Below are 20813 nucleotides of genomic sequence, written 5' to 3' on the forward strand. Positions count from 1 at the left end.
TTAGTTTTAATAAGATAATTATAAAAATTAATCCAAATTTTTGATTGCGATTATGGGGTACTACTTGTGTATATGTTCTTGTATTTTTTATACAAACCATGAGTGATACTTAAAATTAAAATGTTAATCAACTTTCAAAGGTATTTCTGAGTGTGTACCATCAGTGACACACTCACCGAATTTGTGGCTTTGGATGCCCCACATACAAGTTCGTTGCACCGTACTATTAATACCTTGTCGTTTAGCTTGTTTACTAATATATCCGAAACAATTATGAAAGAAATAGTTTAAACGTCGTCTAAAATTAGATTTATGGATTTACTATGTCATGCTAGTAAATATTCTGATATCCATTTTTATTGCACAATAACTATTAAAGTAAACTGTTATGGTTTTTACGTGTGTTGAATTTATTCATAGTTAATATTTTTACTACAGGAAGAAAGTATAATGTTCTAACTTTATTTTATTTTCTAACTGTATACTTTACTTCTATTAATAATCATATTTTTTTACAATAAATGAAAATTTTAAATTTGTATTAGTATTATAAATACAATAAATATTGTATTTATTATTGTTTCTTCACCTTTCACCTCATTACATCTTTTCATGTTGCTTCTTCGTCAACGTAGGTGTTATAATATTAATATATGTATATTACCAATTGGTTGTTGTTCATTTCCAGCACAAACATCTGGGAAAGGGCCTCGGTCCGGGCCACCACCAGCGCTCGCAGTCGCTGAACAGGGGCGCGAGGGGCGCCTGGGGCGGCAGCGGCCGGGCCGGCGAGTTCGGCGGGGCGGCGGGCGGCGGCGGTGCGGGCGGCGCTGCCGACATGTGGTGACAGAGGGAGCAGTGCCGGTGTCCCGCACAGATGGGCAACAAGTTGAGTTGCTCCTGCGCGCCGCTCATCCGCAAGGCGTACCGCTACGAGGACTCGCCATGGCAGACGAGCAGGCGTCGCGACGGACATCTGCTCAGGTAATTTAAGTCAGTTGTCAGTTGTTTGTGTAGTTGCGGTGCCTTAATTAACTCTTCCTGACTGGATGATTGATTTATCGGCAGTTCAGTTTGTGGAACTTCCGGGTGTCATTTTATTGTCTTAAAAATGATTAAATGTTTAATAATTTAATAATTGGTATTCGTAAAACATAACACAATATACTCTATACAAATTACTCTATCTCTATATCAAGAATTCTGGGTAATTCAATGATTTTCAAAAACACTGAATAGTTTTGCTAATTAATTATAATTTATATTCTTAAAATATATTTTTTATTTTAGTTAAAATATTTTTAATAATTAAAACGTCTAATGTACTAAAATAACATTAATATGTAAATAATATTTATAATATATTTCATTTATTACAATTAATAACAATTTTTTAATATTTCAAAAACAATGATAATACTGAATAGATTTACTTTAGTAATATTCAGAAACTAAACTCTTTTTATTTAATTTTTAACACAATGTTACATTATAAATTCTTGGAAATAAAAAATTCTTCGAATTAAAAAAATATATGGGATTTTTTATTTTATTTTTTGCAGTTTTATTTGAAATTTAAATATTTAGAATATACAATTTTAAATTATGCATAATTTTGAAATTATTACCAATATTTAGTATATTTTTTATATAATTTTATATCTTATATAGAAAAATGTCTTATATAGAAAAATGTTGTAAATTATTCGAATTAAAAGAATATTTGGGATATTTTTAAATAAAAATTTGAATATTTAGTTCATATATTACTTTCTGCAATTTTATTTGGTTTTTAATAACATGAAATTTCAATATTTCCAATATACAATTTTAAATTATGTATGATTTTGAAATTATTATCAATATTTAGTATATTTTTATATAATTATATATCTTTATGTAGAAAAGTTCTATAATTTATTTGACTTAAAAAAATATTTGTTTTTTTTTTTAAATAGATATTTGTATTTATATAATATTTTGTAATTTTATTTGGTTTTTAATAATTTAAAATTTCAATATTTGGAATATACAATTTTAAGTTAGGCAATTTTTAAATTATCATCAATATTTGGTATTTTTTTATGTAATTTTACATATTAATATAGAAAAAATCTATAATTATTGGAATTAAAAGAATCTTTGGGACTTTTTTAAATAGAAATTTGAATGTTTAGTTCATAAATTATTCTGTGCATTTTTCTTTGGATTCTAATAATTAAAAATTTAGTTATTTACATCTAATTTTGTAACTATTATTAATATTGAATTGAATATTGAAATTAAATGAATCTCTGATATTTTTTTATAAAAATTTGAATGTTTAGTTCATTTATTATTTTGTGTATATTTATTTAGTTTTTATTAATTTAAAATTTCAATATTTAGAATATACAATTTTAATTTAGTCATAAAAATTATTAATATAGACAAAATTTAATTATTGGAGTTTAAAGAATATTTGGGATTTTTTTAAATGGAAATTTGAATGTTTTGTCCTTATATTATTTCGTGCATTTTTATTTGGTTTTTAATAATTTCAAATTTCAATATTTAGAAATTATTATTAATATTTAGTATATTTTTTATATAATTTTATATATTTATGTAGAAAAATTGTGTAAATTATTCGAATTAAATGAATCTTTGATACTTTTTATAGAAATTTCATCATATATTATTTTGTGTAATTTTATTTGGTTTTTAATAATTTGAAATTTCAATATTTAGAATTTTAATTTCGACATATTTTTGAAATTATTGACAATTTTGGAATTTTTTTATACAATTTTATATATTTATATAGAAAAAAATCTATAATTATTGGAATTAAAAGCATCTTTGATATTTTTTATAGAAATTTAATAATTTAAAATTTCAATATTTAGATTCGATATTGAAAATATTAATATTCGGTACATTTTCTGTAAAATTTTATATATTTATATATAAGAATTTTATAAATAAAATAAATAAATATTTAATAGAAATTTGATTGTTTAATTCATATAAAGGCATAATTTATTTTTATTATTTATATTATTTTTTTATTATTTTTTAAAAATAACAATATTTTTAACTAGAAAATATCTTTTTCTGTCCAACTTATAAATAATATGTGACTTGATACATTTTTGAAAAAAAAAAATCAAGAAATCTTTGGAAAAATGTATATAAAAATTTCAGCTATTTTCGTTACACTGTTAATTTGAGAAAACAGTATATATTTTACGAATAATGAATAATACATGATCAGTTATCGATATTAATTTTATAAAGAGCCTATTCATGATGCAGAGAAGGGAAAGTAGAATATAAAATAGACATAAAAGTAATAATACGACTGGAGTGGCAATAAATAATGATATAACCCGACTGAAATATATTCAAATCACACACCACTTACACGAAAAGTATGTTTGGTCCGGGCTCCGTAGGAAATAGGGCTGAAAGGATTTTCGTTTCGGTGGAGGGCCGAAACATCGGTCGGGACGGATTGATTTTCGGCAATCGCGACGCGAGAGGCCGATGCCGTGGCTGTCCATTAGAGCCGGCAAACGTGCACTTTTACTTTTTCCCCGTGAATTTACAGCCAATAATCGTTGTTTATTGCCGATAAATCCACGTTCTTAATTACATCTTTCTCCACTAGGTCCGTTTTTATGTCGCGGCCGTGGCCGCCGTAATTGCACTCCTGCAACGATACCGTTTTCGACGGCCGATGGAACTGTATTTATTATTATTAAGCCACACTACATTGGACACTGCCATTAACCCCTTAAAACTTATTGGTATTACGAAAACTATTATTTTTATAAATGAATGGAACTATAACAATAAAATTTTAAACTACTCTTTTATTATTTTTGTGATTGAATTTTAAATTTTGACAATAAAAACCGGATTTTATTATTTAAACTCTATTTTATTACAATTTCAAAAGAAAAATATTTTAAATATTTTTATATACTATAAATCTGCAACCACACTTTCTAAATCTATATATAATATCTATAATATAATTCTAATTCTCTATCTTCTTCATCACCATCATAAGAATCTCCAAATACTTCTACATCAGTTACGTTTCTTTTTACTCATTTTTGGATCAGCTTTTTTATTCTTCTTCTTGTCATATAGTTCATCTTCATCATCCTGCTGAAACTCCTCTATTGAACCCTAATCTGTATTTTCTACTAAGCTATCAATTTCAGGTATTTACAGTTGTCTGTCTCTCTTTGATAATCCTTTGTTAGACTTATCCTCTTCTTCGACTTCCAATTCATCATCTTTCTTGAGTTTATTTTTCACCATAAGAGAAATCTTCAAACACACGTTCTAAATCTATATATAATATCTATAATATAATTCTAATTCTCTATCTTCTTCATCACCATCATAAGAATCTCCAAATACTTCTACATCAGTTACGTTTCTTTTTACTCCTTTTTGGATCAGCTTTTTTATTATTCTTCTTGTCATATAGTTCATCCCTATCATCCTGCTGAACCTCCTTTATTGAACCCTAATCTGTATTTTCTACTAAGCTATCAATTTCAGGTATTTACAGTTGTCTGTCTCTCTTTGATAATCCTTTGTTAGACTTATCCTCTTCTTCGACTTCCAATTCATCATCTTTCTTGAGTTTATTTTTCACCATAAGAGAAATCTTCAAACACACGTTCTAAATCTATATATAATATCTATAATATAATTCTAATTCTCTATCTTCTTCATCACCATCATAAGAATCTCCAAATACTTCTACATCAGTTACGTTTCTTTTTACTCCTTTTTGGATCAGCTTTTTTATTATTCTTCTTGTCATATAGTTCATCCCTATCATCCTGCTGAACCTCCTTTATTGAACCCTAATCTGTATTTTCTACTAAGCTATCAATTTCAGGTATTTACAGTTGTCTGTCTCTCTTTGATAATCCTTTGTTAGACTTATCCTCTTCTTCGACTTCCAATTCATCATCTTTCTTGAGTTTATTTTTCACCATAAGAGAAATCTTCAAACACACGTTCTAAATCTATATATAATATCTATAATATAATTCTAATTCTCTATCTTCTTCATCACCATCATAAGAATCTCCAAATACTTCTACATCAGTTACGTTTCTTTTTACTCCTTTTTGGATCAGCTTTTTTATTATTCTTCTTGTCATATAGTTCATCCCTATCATCCTGCTGAACCTCCTTTATTGAACCCTAATCTGTATTTTCTACTAAGCTATCAATTTCAGGTATTTACAGTTGTCTGTCTCTCTTTGATAATCCTTTGTTAGACTTATCCTCTTCTTCGACTTCCAATTCATCATCTTTCTTGAGTTTATTTTTCACCATAAGAGAAATCTTCAAACACACGTTCTAAATCTATATATAATATCTATAATATAATTCTAATTCTCTATCTTCTTCATCACCATCATAAGAATCTCCAAATACTTCTACATCAGTTACGTTTCTTTTTACTCATTTTTGGATCAGCTTTTTTATTCTTCTTCTTGTCATATAGTTCATCTTCATGATCCTGCTGAAACTCCTCTATTGAACCATAATCTGTATTTTCTACTAAGGTATCAATTTCAGATATTTACAGTTGTCTGTCTCTCTTTGATAATCCTTTGTTAGACTTATCCTCTTCTTCGACTTCCAATTCATCATCTTTCTTGAGTTTATTTTTCACCATAAGAGAAATCTTCAAACACACGTTCTAAATCTATATATAATATCTATAATATAATTCTAATTCTCTATCTTCTTCATCACCATCATAAGAATCTCCAAATACTTCTACATCAGTTACGTTTCTTTTTACTCCTTTTGGATCAGCTTTTTTATTTTTCTTCTTGTCATATAGTTCATCTTCATCATCCTGCTGAAACTCCTCTATTGAACCATAATCTGTATTTTCTCCTAAGCTATCAATTTCAAGTATTTACAGTTGTCTGTCCCTCTTTGATAATCCTTTCTTAGACTTATCCTCTTCTTCGACTTCCAATTCATCATCTTTCTTGAGTTTATTTTTCACCATAAGAGAAATCTTCAAACACACGTTCTAAATCTATATATAATATCTATAATATAATTCTAATTCTCTATCTTCTTCATCACCATCATAAGAATCTCCAAATACTTCTACATCAGTTACGTTTCTTTTTACTCCTTTTGGATCAGCTTTTTTATTTTTCTTCTTGTCATATAGTTCATCTTTATCATCCTGCTGAAACTCCTCTATTGAACCATAATCTGTATTTTCTCCTAAGCTATCAATTTCAAGTATTTACAGTTGTCTGTCCCTCTTTGATAATCCTTTCTTAGACTTATCCTCTTCTTCGACTTCCAATTCATCATTTTTCTTGAGTTTATTTTTCACCATAAGAGAAATCTTCAAACACACGTTCTAAATCTATATATAATATCTATAATATAATTCTAATTCTCTATCTTCTTCATCACCATCATAAGAATCTCCAAATACTTCTACATCAGTTACGTTTCTTTTTACTCCTTTTTGGATCCGTTTTCTTATTCTTCTTTCTATCATATACTTAATCCTCATCATCCTGCTGAACCTCCTCTATTGAACCATAACTGTTCTTTCTACTAAGGTATCTCTTTCAGATATTTACAGTTGTCTGTTGTTCCTTGATAATTATTTCTTAGTTTTTCCTTTTCTTGAACTTCCAATTCATCACCTTCTTTGAGTTTATTTTTTACCATAAGAGAAATGCTGTTTATTGAAATGTTCCTTTGCCTCTTCTGCTGATTAAAAACTAGATTCATAATTTGAGAGAATTTTTTTATTAATTTGATTGTCATTTTTTCCAGATTATGGGCCGAGGTGTTTCATGTGTCAGCGAGCGGCGCCGGTACGGTGAAGTGGCAGCAGGTGAGCGAGGACCTGGTGCCCGTGAACATCACCTGCATCCAGGACTCGCCGGAATGTGTGTTCCACATCACGGCCTACAATTCGCAGGTCGACAAAATCCTCGACGTGCGGCTCGTCCAACCCGGTACGTAGGTTGCCGGGCATTATTAATTATTACCGTCCAATTTCGCATAGTGGATTGTCGGATGAATAACTACGGCCCCCACTAATTGAATTCACGCACAACTTACTCTCTAATGATGCTTATCTTGAATAGTAATTAAGCAGTCAATCAAAAAATAAAAAACTAATTCCATTATCTATTATATATAATATATGCACCTTTTTTATTTTGCATTGATATTTGTTTGATGCTTAATTGTCCCCAATTAACAAACTTCTCTTTTTTATTTTATTTAATTATATGTTTTATTAAACATCTTTTTTACATTAGTTTGGCATTAAACATTTTATAATACAATATGAATATAAAATTACAAAAACCCAAACATTAATTATTGAAATGAAACGTCTAATCTACCTAAATAAATTATTCTTAAAATAAGTAATTTTTAATTTGATGCTAAAAATGTCTAAAATAATAAAATATAGTTTGAGAAATGAAATATGTCAGGCTCATATTTTTTTTAATATCATGAATATGTGAATAAAAATCTTTTAAAATATTTTTAGTTATTCTATTAAGTAATCAGTTTCTATTCAGTTACAATTAATCTATTAATAAAAAACCATTAAAAATATGTACGTAGGTAAAAATTATTTGTTTTCAGTAAGTTCTAAATTTTGAAATTATATGAGATTTAAAAATTTCAAATATTTTGAATTAATCTTTAAAATTTAATAATATTAGTAAACATTAGCGAATATCTTATTTTAATTAAAACAAGTGTTAAAATTTTTATGTTTTTCTCAATTCAAATTAATTTTGTAAGTTTAAAAAACTTTTTTATTAAGTACTTATTAATTTAACTTATTAATAAGCTAATTTAAAATATTTTAATTTGTAAATTGATCAAAAATAAAAACACATTAGACTATTAAATTTATTTAGTTTATTTCTTTTTATATTTTTCATTATTTTTTCTATATTATTAATACATTGATTTGTTTTCTTATTTCCAATTTTTAAAATATAGTTTTAAATATGAAATATTAAGAATTACCTTTTTATATTAAAACAAGGAAATGTCAAAAATTTTATATTTTTGTCAATTCAAATCAATTTTGTAAGTTTAAATTTTTGTTAAATATATATATTAATTTAAATTACTAATAAGCTAATTTAAAATATTTTATTTTATAAATTGATAAAAATTAAAAATGTATTAGACTCTTAAATTTATTAAGTTTATTTTTTATATTTTTCAGTACTTTTTTCCATATTATTAATACATTGACTTATTTTTTATTTTCAACTTTTAAAATATAAATTATAAATAAGAAATATTATTTTTTTTTATGTATTAAATGTTTTTTATGTAAGTCAAAAATTTTGTTTCTATATATTAATTTAAATTATTAATAAGCTAATTTAAATTATTTTAATTTATAAATTGATAAAAATTAATAACGTATTAGACTATTAAATTAATTTAGTTTATTTTTTTCATATTTTTCAATATTTTTTAAAATTAATACATTGATTTATATTTTTATTTTGAATTTTTAAAATATAAATATATAAAAAAATTAATAAGAAATATTAAATATTCTTTTCTATAATAAAAAAGCAAATTTAAATATATATATATATATATATATATATATATATATATATATATATATTTTAATTCAAATTAATTTTTTAAGTTTTAAAAACTTGTTTGTTATGTATATATTAATTTAAATTATTAATAAGCTAATTTAAAGTATTTTATTAAATTTATTTAGTTTATTGTTTTCATATTTTTCAGTATTTTTTCTATATTATTAATACATGCTAATTTAAAATATTTTATTATATAAATTATTGAACATTAAAAACTATTAAATTTAAGTGCTTTTTCATATTTTTCAGTATTTTTGCTATATTATAAATAGTTAGTTTAAAAAACTTTTTTTTGAGTAATATCTTAATTTATAAATTGTTGAAAATTAAAAACATATTAGACTAATAAATTTATTTAGTTTATTTTTCTCATATTCTTTAGTTTTTGTTTCTATATTATATACTGAATTTTTAAAATTTAAATTATAAATAATAGGAATATTAAGAATTTCTAAAAGTTCCTATAATTAATTTTTTAATAGGTTAAAATTTTGAATAAAAAAATAATAAAATTTCATTGTTTTTTTTGTTTGTTTAACAACTGTGTCTTTTCTCATTTTTTTAATTGATTATAATAATAAATCAATGTAAAATATATTAAGGATATAATGATTAATTTATTATTATTTTTTTAAGGTACAAGAATAGGACAAGCGTCAGAATGTTTTGTATACTGGAAGGATCCCATGACCAATGACACGTGGGGATTGAATTTTACCTCGCCAATAGACGCTAAGCAATTTAGAGAATGTTGTGTAAGTATTAAAAGTTTTTGTAATATTAACCGTAAAATAAACAACATACATATTTTGTTCGAATCGAAATATTTAAACAAACATACCGAATATGGATGTTATTTGATTTAATATGGCTGGATTTAACTAAATAATATTTGTTATTATAAAATTAAATACAGACTCCGATGCAAATTCAATAAACACACATTCAACAAAACAATTTTCTGTGTAAAATCACACTGGTTATTGCTGAAATATGTTTAACCTTTCATATGTATTTTGTGGATTCATTTCTACAGGTCAGTGCAACAATGCTTTTATATTCTTTGTACAAAGTTTGCATGTAACATAATACTGTGTAAATATGTTATTAATAATAAAAACAATAACAATTAATTAATCAATAAATATTACTATCTGAATCATTGTACTTTATATTAATAAAGGGAAGGATAAATAATTGTTTAAAACTAATCTGGGTAACTCTTAGTTATTTGTTAGATTATCATTATGTTATGTATTTGTATATATTGATAAAACCATCATTAATTTGCTAACACTGCCCACCATAAGTCGTCACCAATTAATAAATTATTGTGACTAGCTTATAAACATTAAAAAATGGTGGTCAGTGCTAGGCAAACAAAGGTCACATAAGAATCTCACGTTTAACGAAACTTAAGAGCACCATGCACCATAAAAGCATCATCACCAACCACATACCGATCAGTAGATGGTTGAAAAAATGCTTATTAAACGCAGTGTGATCTGTTGCAGTCGCCGTCGTTCAAGTTCAGCCGCAAGGCCTCCTCGTCGTACAGCCTGAAGCTGGAGCCGCCCAACAAGCAGAAGTTCAAGACGAAGAGGAAGCCGCTGAGCACGCCCGCCTCCCCGAACCGTTCGAGGGAGCCGCAGTGCACCTGCATGACGGCCGAACAGTACGCCAGACTGAGGGCCCAGGACCCCCGATACCGAGGTAATGGAAGGCTAAGAAATTCTTCTATTCATCAATCTCTTGTGTTCTTTGTTTGTTACAAAAAATAAGGTACGGAGGGCCGGTTTTAATTGTTGAGGGATCACGTTAATGAGAAGATAATAAGAGTGTTTCCCTAAGTGAAAACTGCGATGCTAGTCAAGATTAGACGGACAAGGGAAACGGGGAAACGTTCCATAAAGCAAGTCAGACACTCGTAACGTGACAGCTCACTATTTTTCACCTCCGGGCCTTATCTGCATGGCCCTCGTACAAGTTACGATACAGCCAGACTCGCACACAATGGCTGCTTCGCTTCTTAACGACTGCTCTTGTCTAAATTATTTATGGTGCGATTAAAAAGTCAAAATCTTACGCTTGCAATTTTTCACATCCACCAACTGTACAATGACCGAACGGAGTCTTTTGTGGGAATAAAATTGTGGCCCGGTTTTGCTAGCTTCGTCAGGATTATTCAGAATATCGTCGATTCTTGATGTTTGAGTGGGACGGCATCAATTTTTTGGATTGTGAATTTTTCGCGTTATTTGTACGTGATCCCGGGAATCACGTACAAGTCCCCGCCATCTATTAGGATACACATTCATGAAGGAGGAAGCGACGGAGCCCGGGCCTTATAAATGGCCCTCATGCAACTTTTATATTGTGGCTTATGACCGAATGTATTGTTATCAGAGGGGATTTCTTTCTTATTCCGGGAAACGTTCGGGACGTTAATAAAATATGCTTTCTAAAGTGGATGGCGAAATGGGAACGTACGGTGAATGGAGCCTTAACATGAAACTTTTGAATTCGGTTTTTACTTGGCGGGCTGTTAATCAAGTTTTTGCAGACTGGAAGCTTTAATAATCCAGGAAGTGACGAAAGTTTTCCTATTTTCGTTGTTTCCAAGTTGGTTTATCTTTTTGAAACTACAAAACTGGTATTGGTTGTAGGTTCGTCGACATTGCCCAGAGCTCAAACTAGGGCATTAGACACCGAAGGCAAGAGTGACAAAGTAACAGCTGCAACATCTTCCACTAGTCTTTATGATAACGTTGGTGCTACACAGACTGGATCACAAGGTAATGGAAAAACTTCTTTACAACCCAATTAATCCTAAAATATGAGCATTTTAGGTACCAAAGGTGCTCAAAGAGAGGGCAGCCAAACAAGACAGATGAGGGACCGAGGTGTCCAACAGCAATCCGACACCAGTACCATGACTTCCAATACATCCACTGGACCAAAGACAGTAACTGCTTCCGTTGGAACTGAAAATAACGTTGGATCACAGGTAAAACCTTTATTTCATCCAATAAGTCGTTCTAAATTTGTGTATCATTAAAGGTTGTCCAGACTGAATCTCAATCTCAAACCCAGACAACCGAATCTTCTAAATCCGAGGGCACTCAAGCTGGCGGAACCCTTCAATCGTCAACGAAGACATCATCAACCTCCACCAGGCCTCCTCTGAGAGATAACATGCATCACGTGCTCACCAACACCAAGTCGGTGGACTACTCCGAAATCGACATGGTGAGAGAGGCCGAACTACGTGCCCACCACCACAACCTCCTCAACAACAACCTGACCAACCGCCGGAACAAGAGCAAAAGCACCGAGGACATGAACAGGGAGAACCCCATGAGTTTGGACAGTAACACCTTGAAGAGAATGCTGAAGCCCATGCCCAGTGTGGAGAGTCCCGTAACGTCCCCGGAAATGGGGAGGAGGAGGTACAACTATTACAACGCGGCCCATCATCACAGACACCCGAACAACAACGGCAGACACTCGGAACCGGAGTCCGGACACCCCCATCCTAGGTCTGCCATGTCGCAGAACTCTAGGTTTGCCAGTTCAAGGTATTGATTTCGTTCAGGTTGTTCCCTGATGTTAGTTGTAGCTTCTTAAATGTAAATCTCATAAATCTTGAAGTTATTTAACATAGGGATTTACATTTAAGTACCTCCTCGCCTCATTACTAATCACTTCTCTCGCCAGATCCATCGCAAACACTGAACACCCAACATTAACCAGTAAAAAATCAGTTACAATTACAGATCGTCGCACGAAATAGGGCGAGGTTATCCGGGCAGGGGTCTTTACTTAGAGCTGGAGCGGGGCGCTTGCGGTGACCTGTCGCCACCATCCGACAACGTCATCTTCGACAACCAGTGCTACGCCACGACGCCCAGCTCCAGCAACGGTAACTCAGATCCGGAGCAAAGTGGCCATCATTACGGGAGGCAGAGGCACATGCACCATCAGGTATTGTTTGTATTTAATTGTACTTTGGAGTTAATTCACCAGGGTTGTTTTAGAATTCCAATGCAACTCCAACTCCTGGTTCACCGACTAGTAGGTTATTGCTGGAATACGAAATGCATCTTAGGAATACGTTGGCGAAAGGGATGGATGCGGAAAGTTATAGTTTGCATACTTTTGAGGCTCTGCTGACGCAAAGCATGGAAAATTTAGGTGGGTTCAGAGGAAGACAACGAAGTTTACTTAAAGAAGACATGTTTTAATAGAATGTTTTCTCCATCATTTTAGTGTACTTTAGTGTACTGCAATATTAGTAGTAAATCATACAATCCCTTTAGAGTACCAAATTCTCTCACAACAGATAAAAAATAATAAATTCAATATAAAAATATATTAGAATGTAGTATATAACAATAATAAAAACCCAAACATAAACAAATATATAAAATTAAAAATATTTTGAAATATTTTATATTAATATACTAATTAATTGAATATATAAAAATATATTTATATATTATAATTATGAAACGAATCATTAATTAGACTTAATATTATTTTTTGTATTTTTTGTATTATATTATATTGATTTTTGATTTCAAATAATAATAATTATAACAAAGAAAATAACATAAAGGCACTGAAAATATTTTTTTGATATAAAAAATATTAGTTCCTTGAAAAATTATTAACATTTATAATCTTTATAAACAGAAATTTATCTAAAGATTCAATTAAATCTCAAATTATATAAGATATAATTTTATATAAATTGTTATTTAAGTTAGTTATTTAAGTTTAAATTTAAATTTGTGTATATTATAAATGATAATACTTTTTCTACTATAATTATTATACAAATGTTTTAGATTTATTTAGTGATTTAAAATGATTTTAAGGAATTTATCTGTCAATTCTTCTTATCATTTTATAAGAAAATCCTTCGATATTAATATTTTTATTATTAAATTCTCATTTTTTTGTTTATTTTAAATTTATAGAGGTTCTTTCGATACACCTCTAGCTATCCCAACTTATTTAATAATTTAAAATGATTTTCAGGAAGTTATCTATCAATTCTTATTATCATTTTATAAGAAAATCCTTCGATATTAATATTTTTATTATTAAATTCTCATTTTTTTTGTTTATTTTAAATTTATAGAGGTTCTTTAGATACACCTCTAGCTATCCCAACTTATTTAATAATTTAAAATGATTTTCAGGAAGTTATCTATCAATTCTTATTATCAATTTATAAGAAAATACTTCGATACTAATATTTTTATTATTAATTTCTCATTTCTCTTGTTTATTTTAAATTTATAGAAGTTCTTTAGATACACCTCTGGCTATCCCGACTTATTTAATAATTTAAAATGATTTTCAGGAACTTATCTATCAATTCTTATTATCATTTTATAAGAAAATCCTTCGATATTAATATTTTTATTATTAAATTCTCATTTTTTTGTTTATTTTAAATTTATAGAGGTTCTTTCGATACACCTCTAGCTATCCCAACTTATTTAATAATTTAAAATGATTTTCAGGAAGTTATCTATCAATTCTTATTATCAATTTATAAGAAAATACTTCGATACTAATATTTTTATTATTAATTTCTCATTTCTCTTGTTTATTTTAAATTTATAGAAGTTCTTTAGATACACCTCTGGCTATCCCGACTTATTTAATAATTTAAAATGATTTTCAGGAACTTATCTATCAATTCTTATTATCATTTTATAAGAAAATCCTTCGATATTAATATTTTTATTATTAAATTCTCATTTTTTTGTTTATTTTAAATTTATAGAGGTTCTTTCGATACACCTCTAGCTATCCCAACTTATTTAATAATTTAAAATGATTTTCAGGAAGTTATCTATCAATTCTTATTATCATTTTATAAGAAAATCCTTCGATATTAATATTTTTATTATTAAATTCTCATTTTTTTTGTTTATTTTAAATTTATAGAGGTTCTTTAGATACACCTCTAGCTATCCCAACTTATTTAATAATTTAAAATGATTTTCAGGAAGTTATCTATCAATTCTTATTATCAATTTATAAGAAAATACTTCGATACTAATATTTTTATTATTAATTTCTCATTTCTCTTGTTTATTTTAAATTTATAGAAGTTCTTTAGATACACCTCTGGCTATCCCGACTTATTTAATAATTTAAAATGATTTTCAGGAACTTATCTATCAATTCTTATTATCATTTTATAAGAAAATCCTTCGATATTAATATTTTTATTATTAAATTCTCATTTTTTTGTTTATTTTAAATTTATAGAGGTTCTTTCGATACACCTCTACCTATCCCAACCTATTTAATAATTTAAAATGATTTTCAGAAAGTTATCTATCAATACTTATTATCATTTTATAAGAAAATCCTTCGATATTAATATTTTTATTATTAAATTCTAATTTTTTTTGTTTATTTTAAATTTATAGAGGTTCTTTAGATACACCTCTAGCTATCCCAACTTATTTAATAATTTAAAATGATTTTCAGGAAGTTATCTATCAATTCTTATTATCAATTTATAAGAAAATACTTCGATACTAATATTTTTATTATTAATTTCTCATTTCTCTTGTTTATTTTAAATTTATAGAAGTTCTTTAGATACACCTCTGGCTATCCCGACTTATTTAATAATTTAAAATGATTTTCAGGAACTTATCTATCAATTCTTATTATCATTTTATAAGAAAATCCTTCGATATTAATATTTTTATTATTAAATTCTCATTTTTTTGTTTATTTTAAATTTATAGAGGTTCTTTCGATACACCTCTACCTATCCCAACCTATTTAATAATTTAAAATGATTTTCAGAAAGTTATCTATCAATACTTATTATCATTTTATAAGAAAATCCTTCGATATTAATATTTTTATTATTAAATTCTAATTTTTTTTGTTTATTTTAAATTTATAGAGGTTCTTTAGATACACCTCTAGCTATCCCAACTTATTTAATAATTTAAAATGATTTTCAGGAAGTTATCTATCAATTCTTATTATCAATTTATAAGAAAATACTTTGATACTAATATTTTTATTATTAATTTCTCATTTCTCTTGTTTATTTTAAATTTATAAAAGTTCTTTAGATACACCCCTAGTTGTCCCAACTTATATAATAATTTAAAATGATTTTCAAGAAGTTTTCTATCAATTCTTCTTATCATTTTATAAGAAAATTCTTCAATACTAATATTTTTATTATCAATTTCACATTTTTTGTTTATTTTGTAGAAGTTCTTTAGATACACCCTTAGCTGTCCCAACTTATTTAATAATTTAAAATGATTTTCAGGAAGTTATCTATCAATACTTATTATCATTTTATAAGAAAATCCTTCGATACTGATATTTTTATTATTAATTTCACATTTTTTTGTTTATTTTAAATTTATAGAAGTTCTTTAGATAGACCTCTAGCTATCCCAACCTATTTAATAAATTTCAGGAAGTTATTTATCAATTCTTATTATCATTTTATAAGAAAATACTTAGATATTTTAAATTTATTGAAGTATTTTAAATACCCCCCATCAATCTTAACTTACCCTTTATTCTACATCACATTATGTATTTATAGTGCTAGAATATATACATAAATATAATTTATAATTTACTTCAAAATTTTTAAGGATTATTTCTGTATTATTTATAAAACAACCTAAATTTTTATTAAACTAGTCATTTTATTAAATTTTTTATAAGATAATTCCAATTTTTCGTATTTACATTAAGTTTAATCAACATATTTTTTCGAATATTTATTTTTTTTTATATTACCGAAAGTTTCTTTTAATTACCCATTGCTTAAGTATCACAAAGGGTTGATAAATAAAAATAAAAATGTATAGAAGAGAGTATTGTCAAGGTTAAAATGAAAGAAAAAATGAACAATAACAATATTAACAGTAACAATAATAAGTATAAGTATACAAATAAAGAAAAAATTGTGCTTTTGTTAATAGATTTTATATTGCGAGTGAATAACTGACCCCCTCACTTTTATTTTTCCAGAATTCGCCGAAAGTCTGCCCGGCTCGACGCAGCGCAGCCCCTACCCACCCAGAAAACGTAAGCCCCCTGACCACCCCCAAAATTTTCAAACCTAATCGCAACTTTCTGTCCCGCAGGACCGTCGTCCAGCGCCTCCATGAACAAATCATCAACGCTGCCCCTCTCCCACCGACTGGGGGGCAACATGTCCCGCGAACGCGACCGGGACAGGGACGGCTACTACAGCGACAGGAACGAATTGATCAGGGAGCGGGAGAAGGAGCGGGAACGGGAACGCGGATACTTGAGCGACCACAATTCCAGGTAACGTTGTCGGCTTGATTCGAGCCGATCTTGTAGTCAATTAGTTTCGGAGGGATGTTGTAATTATGAGGGATAATGGCGTACGTGTCTTCGGGGATTACCGTGGATGCAGTAATTAAAGCATTTTTAATTAATGATAGGATGTAATTTCTATATTGCAGTGCACAAAAAAGTTATAAGCAATTATGTAGGCTGTAATTAAAAACCTTTTATTAAAATTCAATATTTTTAGGGTATGTTATATTAATTTTTTAAATTGGTATGTCTTTTTAACATGTAAACTTGATTCAACGAAAACACGTATATTTATTATAGTACAATTTTATCTTGTGTAATAATATATAATTCAATTTAATAATCCAATAATTATTGATAAAAGTATAACAATTTCAGAATATATATTCTAAAAAATGTGAAAATATTTATAATATATTTGAATTTTATATTTTCTTTTATATATTAATGAATTAATTAAATAAAATTAAATATTATTATTTAAAAAATTATATATATTATTAATTATATTATATTAACATATATGTTAGAAAAAATAATAATCATTATCAAGTATATTAAGTATAATTATTGTAGTATTTTTATTATTTGTAATTAATTACTATTAAACAAATTCTAAGAATAAGTTGATTATATTAAAAGTAATTTATTTTATTAACTGTAAATCCATTTTTAACAGGTACTATTTAATTTTTTTTTAATTAATTAGTAAAGTAACCTTTAAAATTCTATAAAAATATGATTTTGATGTTTAATAAATGTTTAAACATCGTGAATGCGCAAACAAATTGTATAATTACAACTACATCCAAAAGGCAATTAATTTTATGTTTTCAAATATCTTATCCTAATTCATTTGAATATTTTAATTAAGTTTTTTGTAGCGCATCCACCATTTTTACAACTGTTGTTAAAAATGGCGAATGCGCAACAAATCCAATAATTAGTTACTATTAAACAAATTCTAAGAATAAATTGATTGTATTAAAAGTAATTTATTTTATCCACTGTTAGATCCATTTTTAACAGGTATTATTTAAATTTTTTTAATTAATTAGTAAAATAATCTTTAAAATACTATAAAAAATATGATTTTAATGTTTAATAAATGTTTAAATGATAAAATTAATATTTTAATCATTTTAATATACATATAAAATGTTTTTATTTCCTTAATAAATAATAAAATAATTTTGATCATTTATTAATTATATTCAAACTAATTAATACGTATTTTATGTATTTTAAATTTTTTCAGTTCATTGAATTACATCTTCACTATTAAAAATTCACTCTGTATTTTACTCATTATTAATATCATGTTTTTACATTTATTCTTACATACAATATTTATTTTTAAATTTTAAGTAATATAATTTCACAATTATATATTTAATTTTATTAATACACATTTTTTAAAACATATAATAATAATTAATACATCAATAATACTAGAAATGTTACAAACAAGTTATAATAAATTTAGATAAAATTATTATTTTAAATTTAGTGATCAATATATTGTCTTTATTTTATATAATAATAATATTGATAATATATTAACTTATTAACTTTATTTTGGCCTTTTCAAGCCTATAATTTATCATTTTGAAGTCTATAATTTATTGTAAATTATTACAAATATTTATTTTTCAGTATTATATATGTAAATTTATTTTTTTATAAATAAAATTACAAACTAATTTTGTAATAATGTGTCATTACTAAATTATATTAATATAATAATATTCTTTGTTTGTTGTTCTTAGTATATTTAATACTTTTTAAATATTTGAATTACTGAATATTTAGAGTTATTAAATGATATACCATTATTTAACCTAATAACATAATCTATCAAATAATTATTATAAATTATTATTAATTATTCTCAAAAGAACCTAATTATCCTTAAATAAATGTGCTTGTATATTTGATAATCTCCATATATTTGAGTATATTCTAATTTCTATTTGAATTTATCTAAACTGATACATGTTTAATGACGTTCATTATAAATTCCTTATTTATGTTATTAATTAGTTAGTTTAGTCAACATGCTGCTTAAATGAATCAGTTAATTGAATAAGTTTGGGAATTGTGCAAATATGTCATAGAAACTCGACGGAATAAATTAATTCACAGCTCCAACCCCGAACAAGGAAGATATTTGAACACCGAGATGTGTTTCTGGTGACAGTTGGATTTTCCACTTTTTTACATCAAATTTTCAAACAACAATCTCACAACATAAAAAACCTTTTAAAATTAATTTCCGCCATGTAAATTCATCTGATGGATCTATTCATAAAAAATTCAAGTTGTGCTTTTAGGTTAAACGTAAACACGAAACTGGGACGAAAATTGACACTTATCGCGACGTGGGAAAGGAAAAAGCAACTTCCAGTGTTCTGTCAAAAAGTTTGCCAACAATTTAATATAAAATTATGCGGAGGTTGGCCGGTTTTCCGCGAAATTTATTAGAATTTAATATTTTACGAGGCCGACGGAATGCGCTACCGGATAATGCGGTTTATACTGAAAATATTTTATGACGAGGCACGACATTGTAGGATGCCTTTTATTGGATCAAATCTCCAACATAAATTCCGATGAGTCGCCGCGTTCATTGTTCAGTTCGGTGCAAATAAAATTTATTTGACTGGAAATTTAAATAATAACTGTGATTTTGATTTTTCATGGTGTTTTTCCTATTTATTTGCGCACATAAAACGGCACAATGACAGGGGATATAACTTTTATTGTTTGCACATGTTAATCTGTTTTATTTAGTTAATATTATTGAAGCAATAAATGCGTTTTAATTAGTTTTGATAAATGTGTCAGTATTTTCCAAATATAATTTACTAAACTACTCTTGGGTTTATTATGTTTATAATTGGATTTAATTAATCTCAACTGATTATCATGTATTTTAAAGTGATTAGCGTATTTTATTTTAATTATATTTATTTTATACGTTTGTGATTTATTCGTATCTTAACAAAATGATTAAAATTTGTTATATGTAATTAATTACTATTAAACAAATTAGTATCCAATTTATCCACTGTTAGATCCATTTTTAACGAGTACGATTTAAATTTTTTTAATTAATCAGTAAAGGAACCTTTAAAATACTATATAAAATATGATTTTGATGTTTATTAAATGTTTAAACATCGTGAATGCGCAAGCAAATTGTATAATTACAACTATATCCAAAAGGCAATTAATTTTATGTTTTCAAATATCTTATCCTATTTCATTTGAATATTTTATTTAAGTTTTTTGTTGCGCATTCACCATTTTTACAACTGTGGTTAAAAATGGCGAATGCGCCACAAATCCAATAATTAATTACTGTTAAACAAATTCTAATAATAAGTTGAATATATTCAAAGTAATTTATTTTATCCACTGTTAGATCCATTTTTAACATATACTATTTATATTTTTTTAATTAATCACTAAAGTAGCCTCTAAAATACCATAAAAAACATGTTTTTGATGTTTAATAAATGTTTAAACATTGTGAATGTGCAAAAAAATTATATAATTACAAGAACATCCAAAAGGCAATTCATTTGATGTCTTCAAATATCTTATCCTAATTCATTTGAATATTTTATTTAAGTTTTTTGTTTCGCATCCACCATTTTTACAACTGTTGTTAAAAATGGCGAATGCGCCACAAATCCAATAATTAGTTCTTATTAAACAAATTCTAAGAATAAGTTGAATATATTCAAAGTAATTTATTTTATCCACTGTTAGATC

General features: G+C 26.8%; 1 protein-coding gene across 1 annotated transcript in view; it reads left to right on the forward strand.

The window, feature by feature from the left end:
* Positions 1–867: 867 nt before the first annotated feature.
* LOC109605472 (protein still life, isoform SIF type 1-like) overlaps positions 868–20813 on the forward strand; it is a 167336-nt gene continuing 147390 nt past the window's right edge. The window contains exons 1-11 of the mRNA XM_049966193.1: positions 868–984; positions 6841–7025; positions 9306–9424; positions 10169–10382; positions 11336–11464; positions 11519–11676; positions 11730–12247; positions 12446–12653; positions 12707–12863; positions 16716–16772; positions 16832–17018. Of these exons, the coding sequence (XP_049822150.1) occupies positions 878–984; positions 6841–7025; positions 9306–9424; positions 10169–10382; positions 11336–11464; positions 11519–11676; positions 11730–12247; positions 12446–12653; positions 12707–12863; positions 16716–16772; positions 16832–17018 (2039 nt within the window). The 5' untranslated portion in view covers positions 868–877. The remainder of the gene's footprint in view (positions 985–6840; positions 7026–9305; positions 9425–10168; positions 10383–11335; positions 11465–11518; positions 11677–11729; positions 12248–12445; positions 12654–12706; positions 12864–16715; positions 16773–16831; positions 17019–20813) is intronic.

The sequence above is a fragment of the Aethina tumida genome, chromosome 4 (assembly GCF_024364675.1).
Source record: "Aethina tumida isolate Nest 87 chromosome 4, icAetTumi1.1, whole genome shotgun sequence".
In the NCBI taxonomy this organism is placed as follows: domain Eukaryota; kingdom Metazoa; phylum Arthropoda; class Insecta; order Coleoptera; family Nitidulidae; genus Aethina; species Aethina tumida.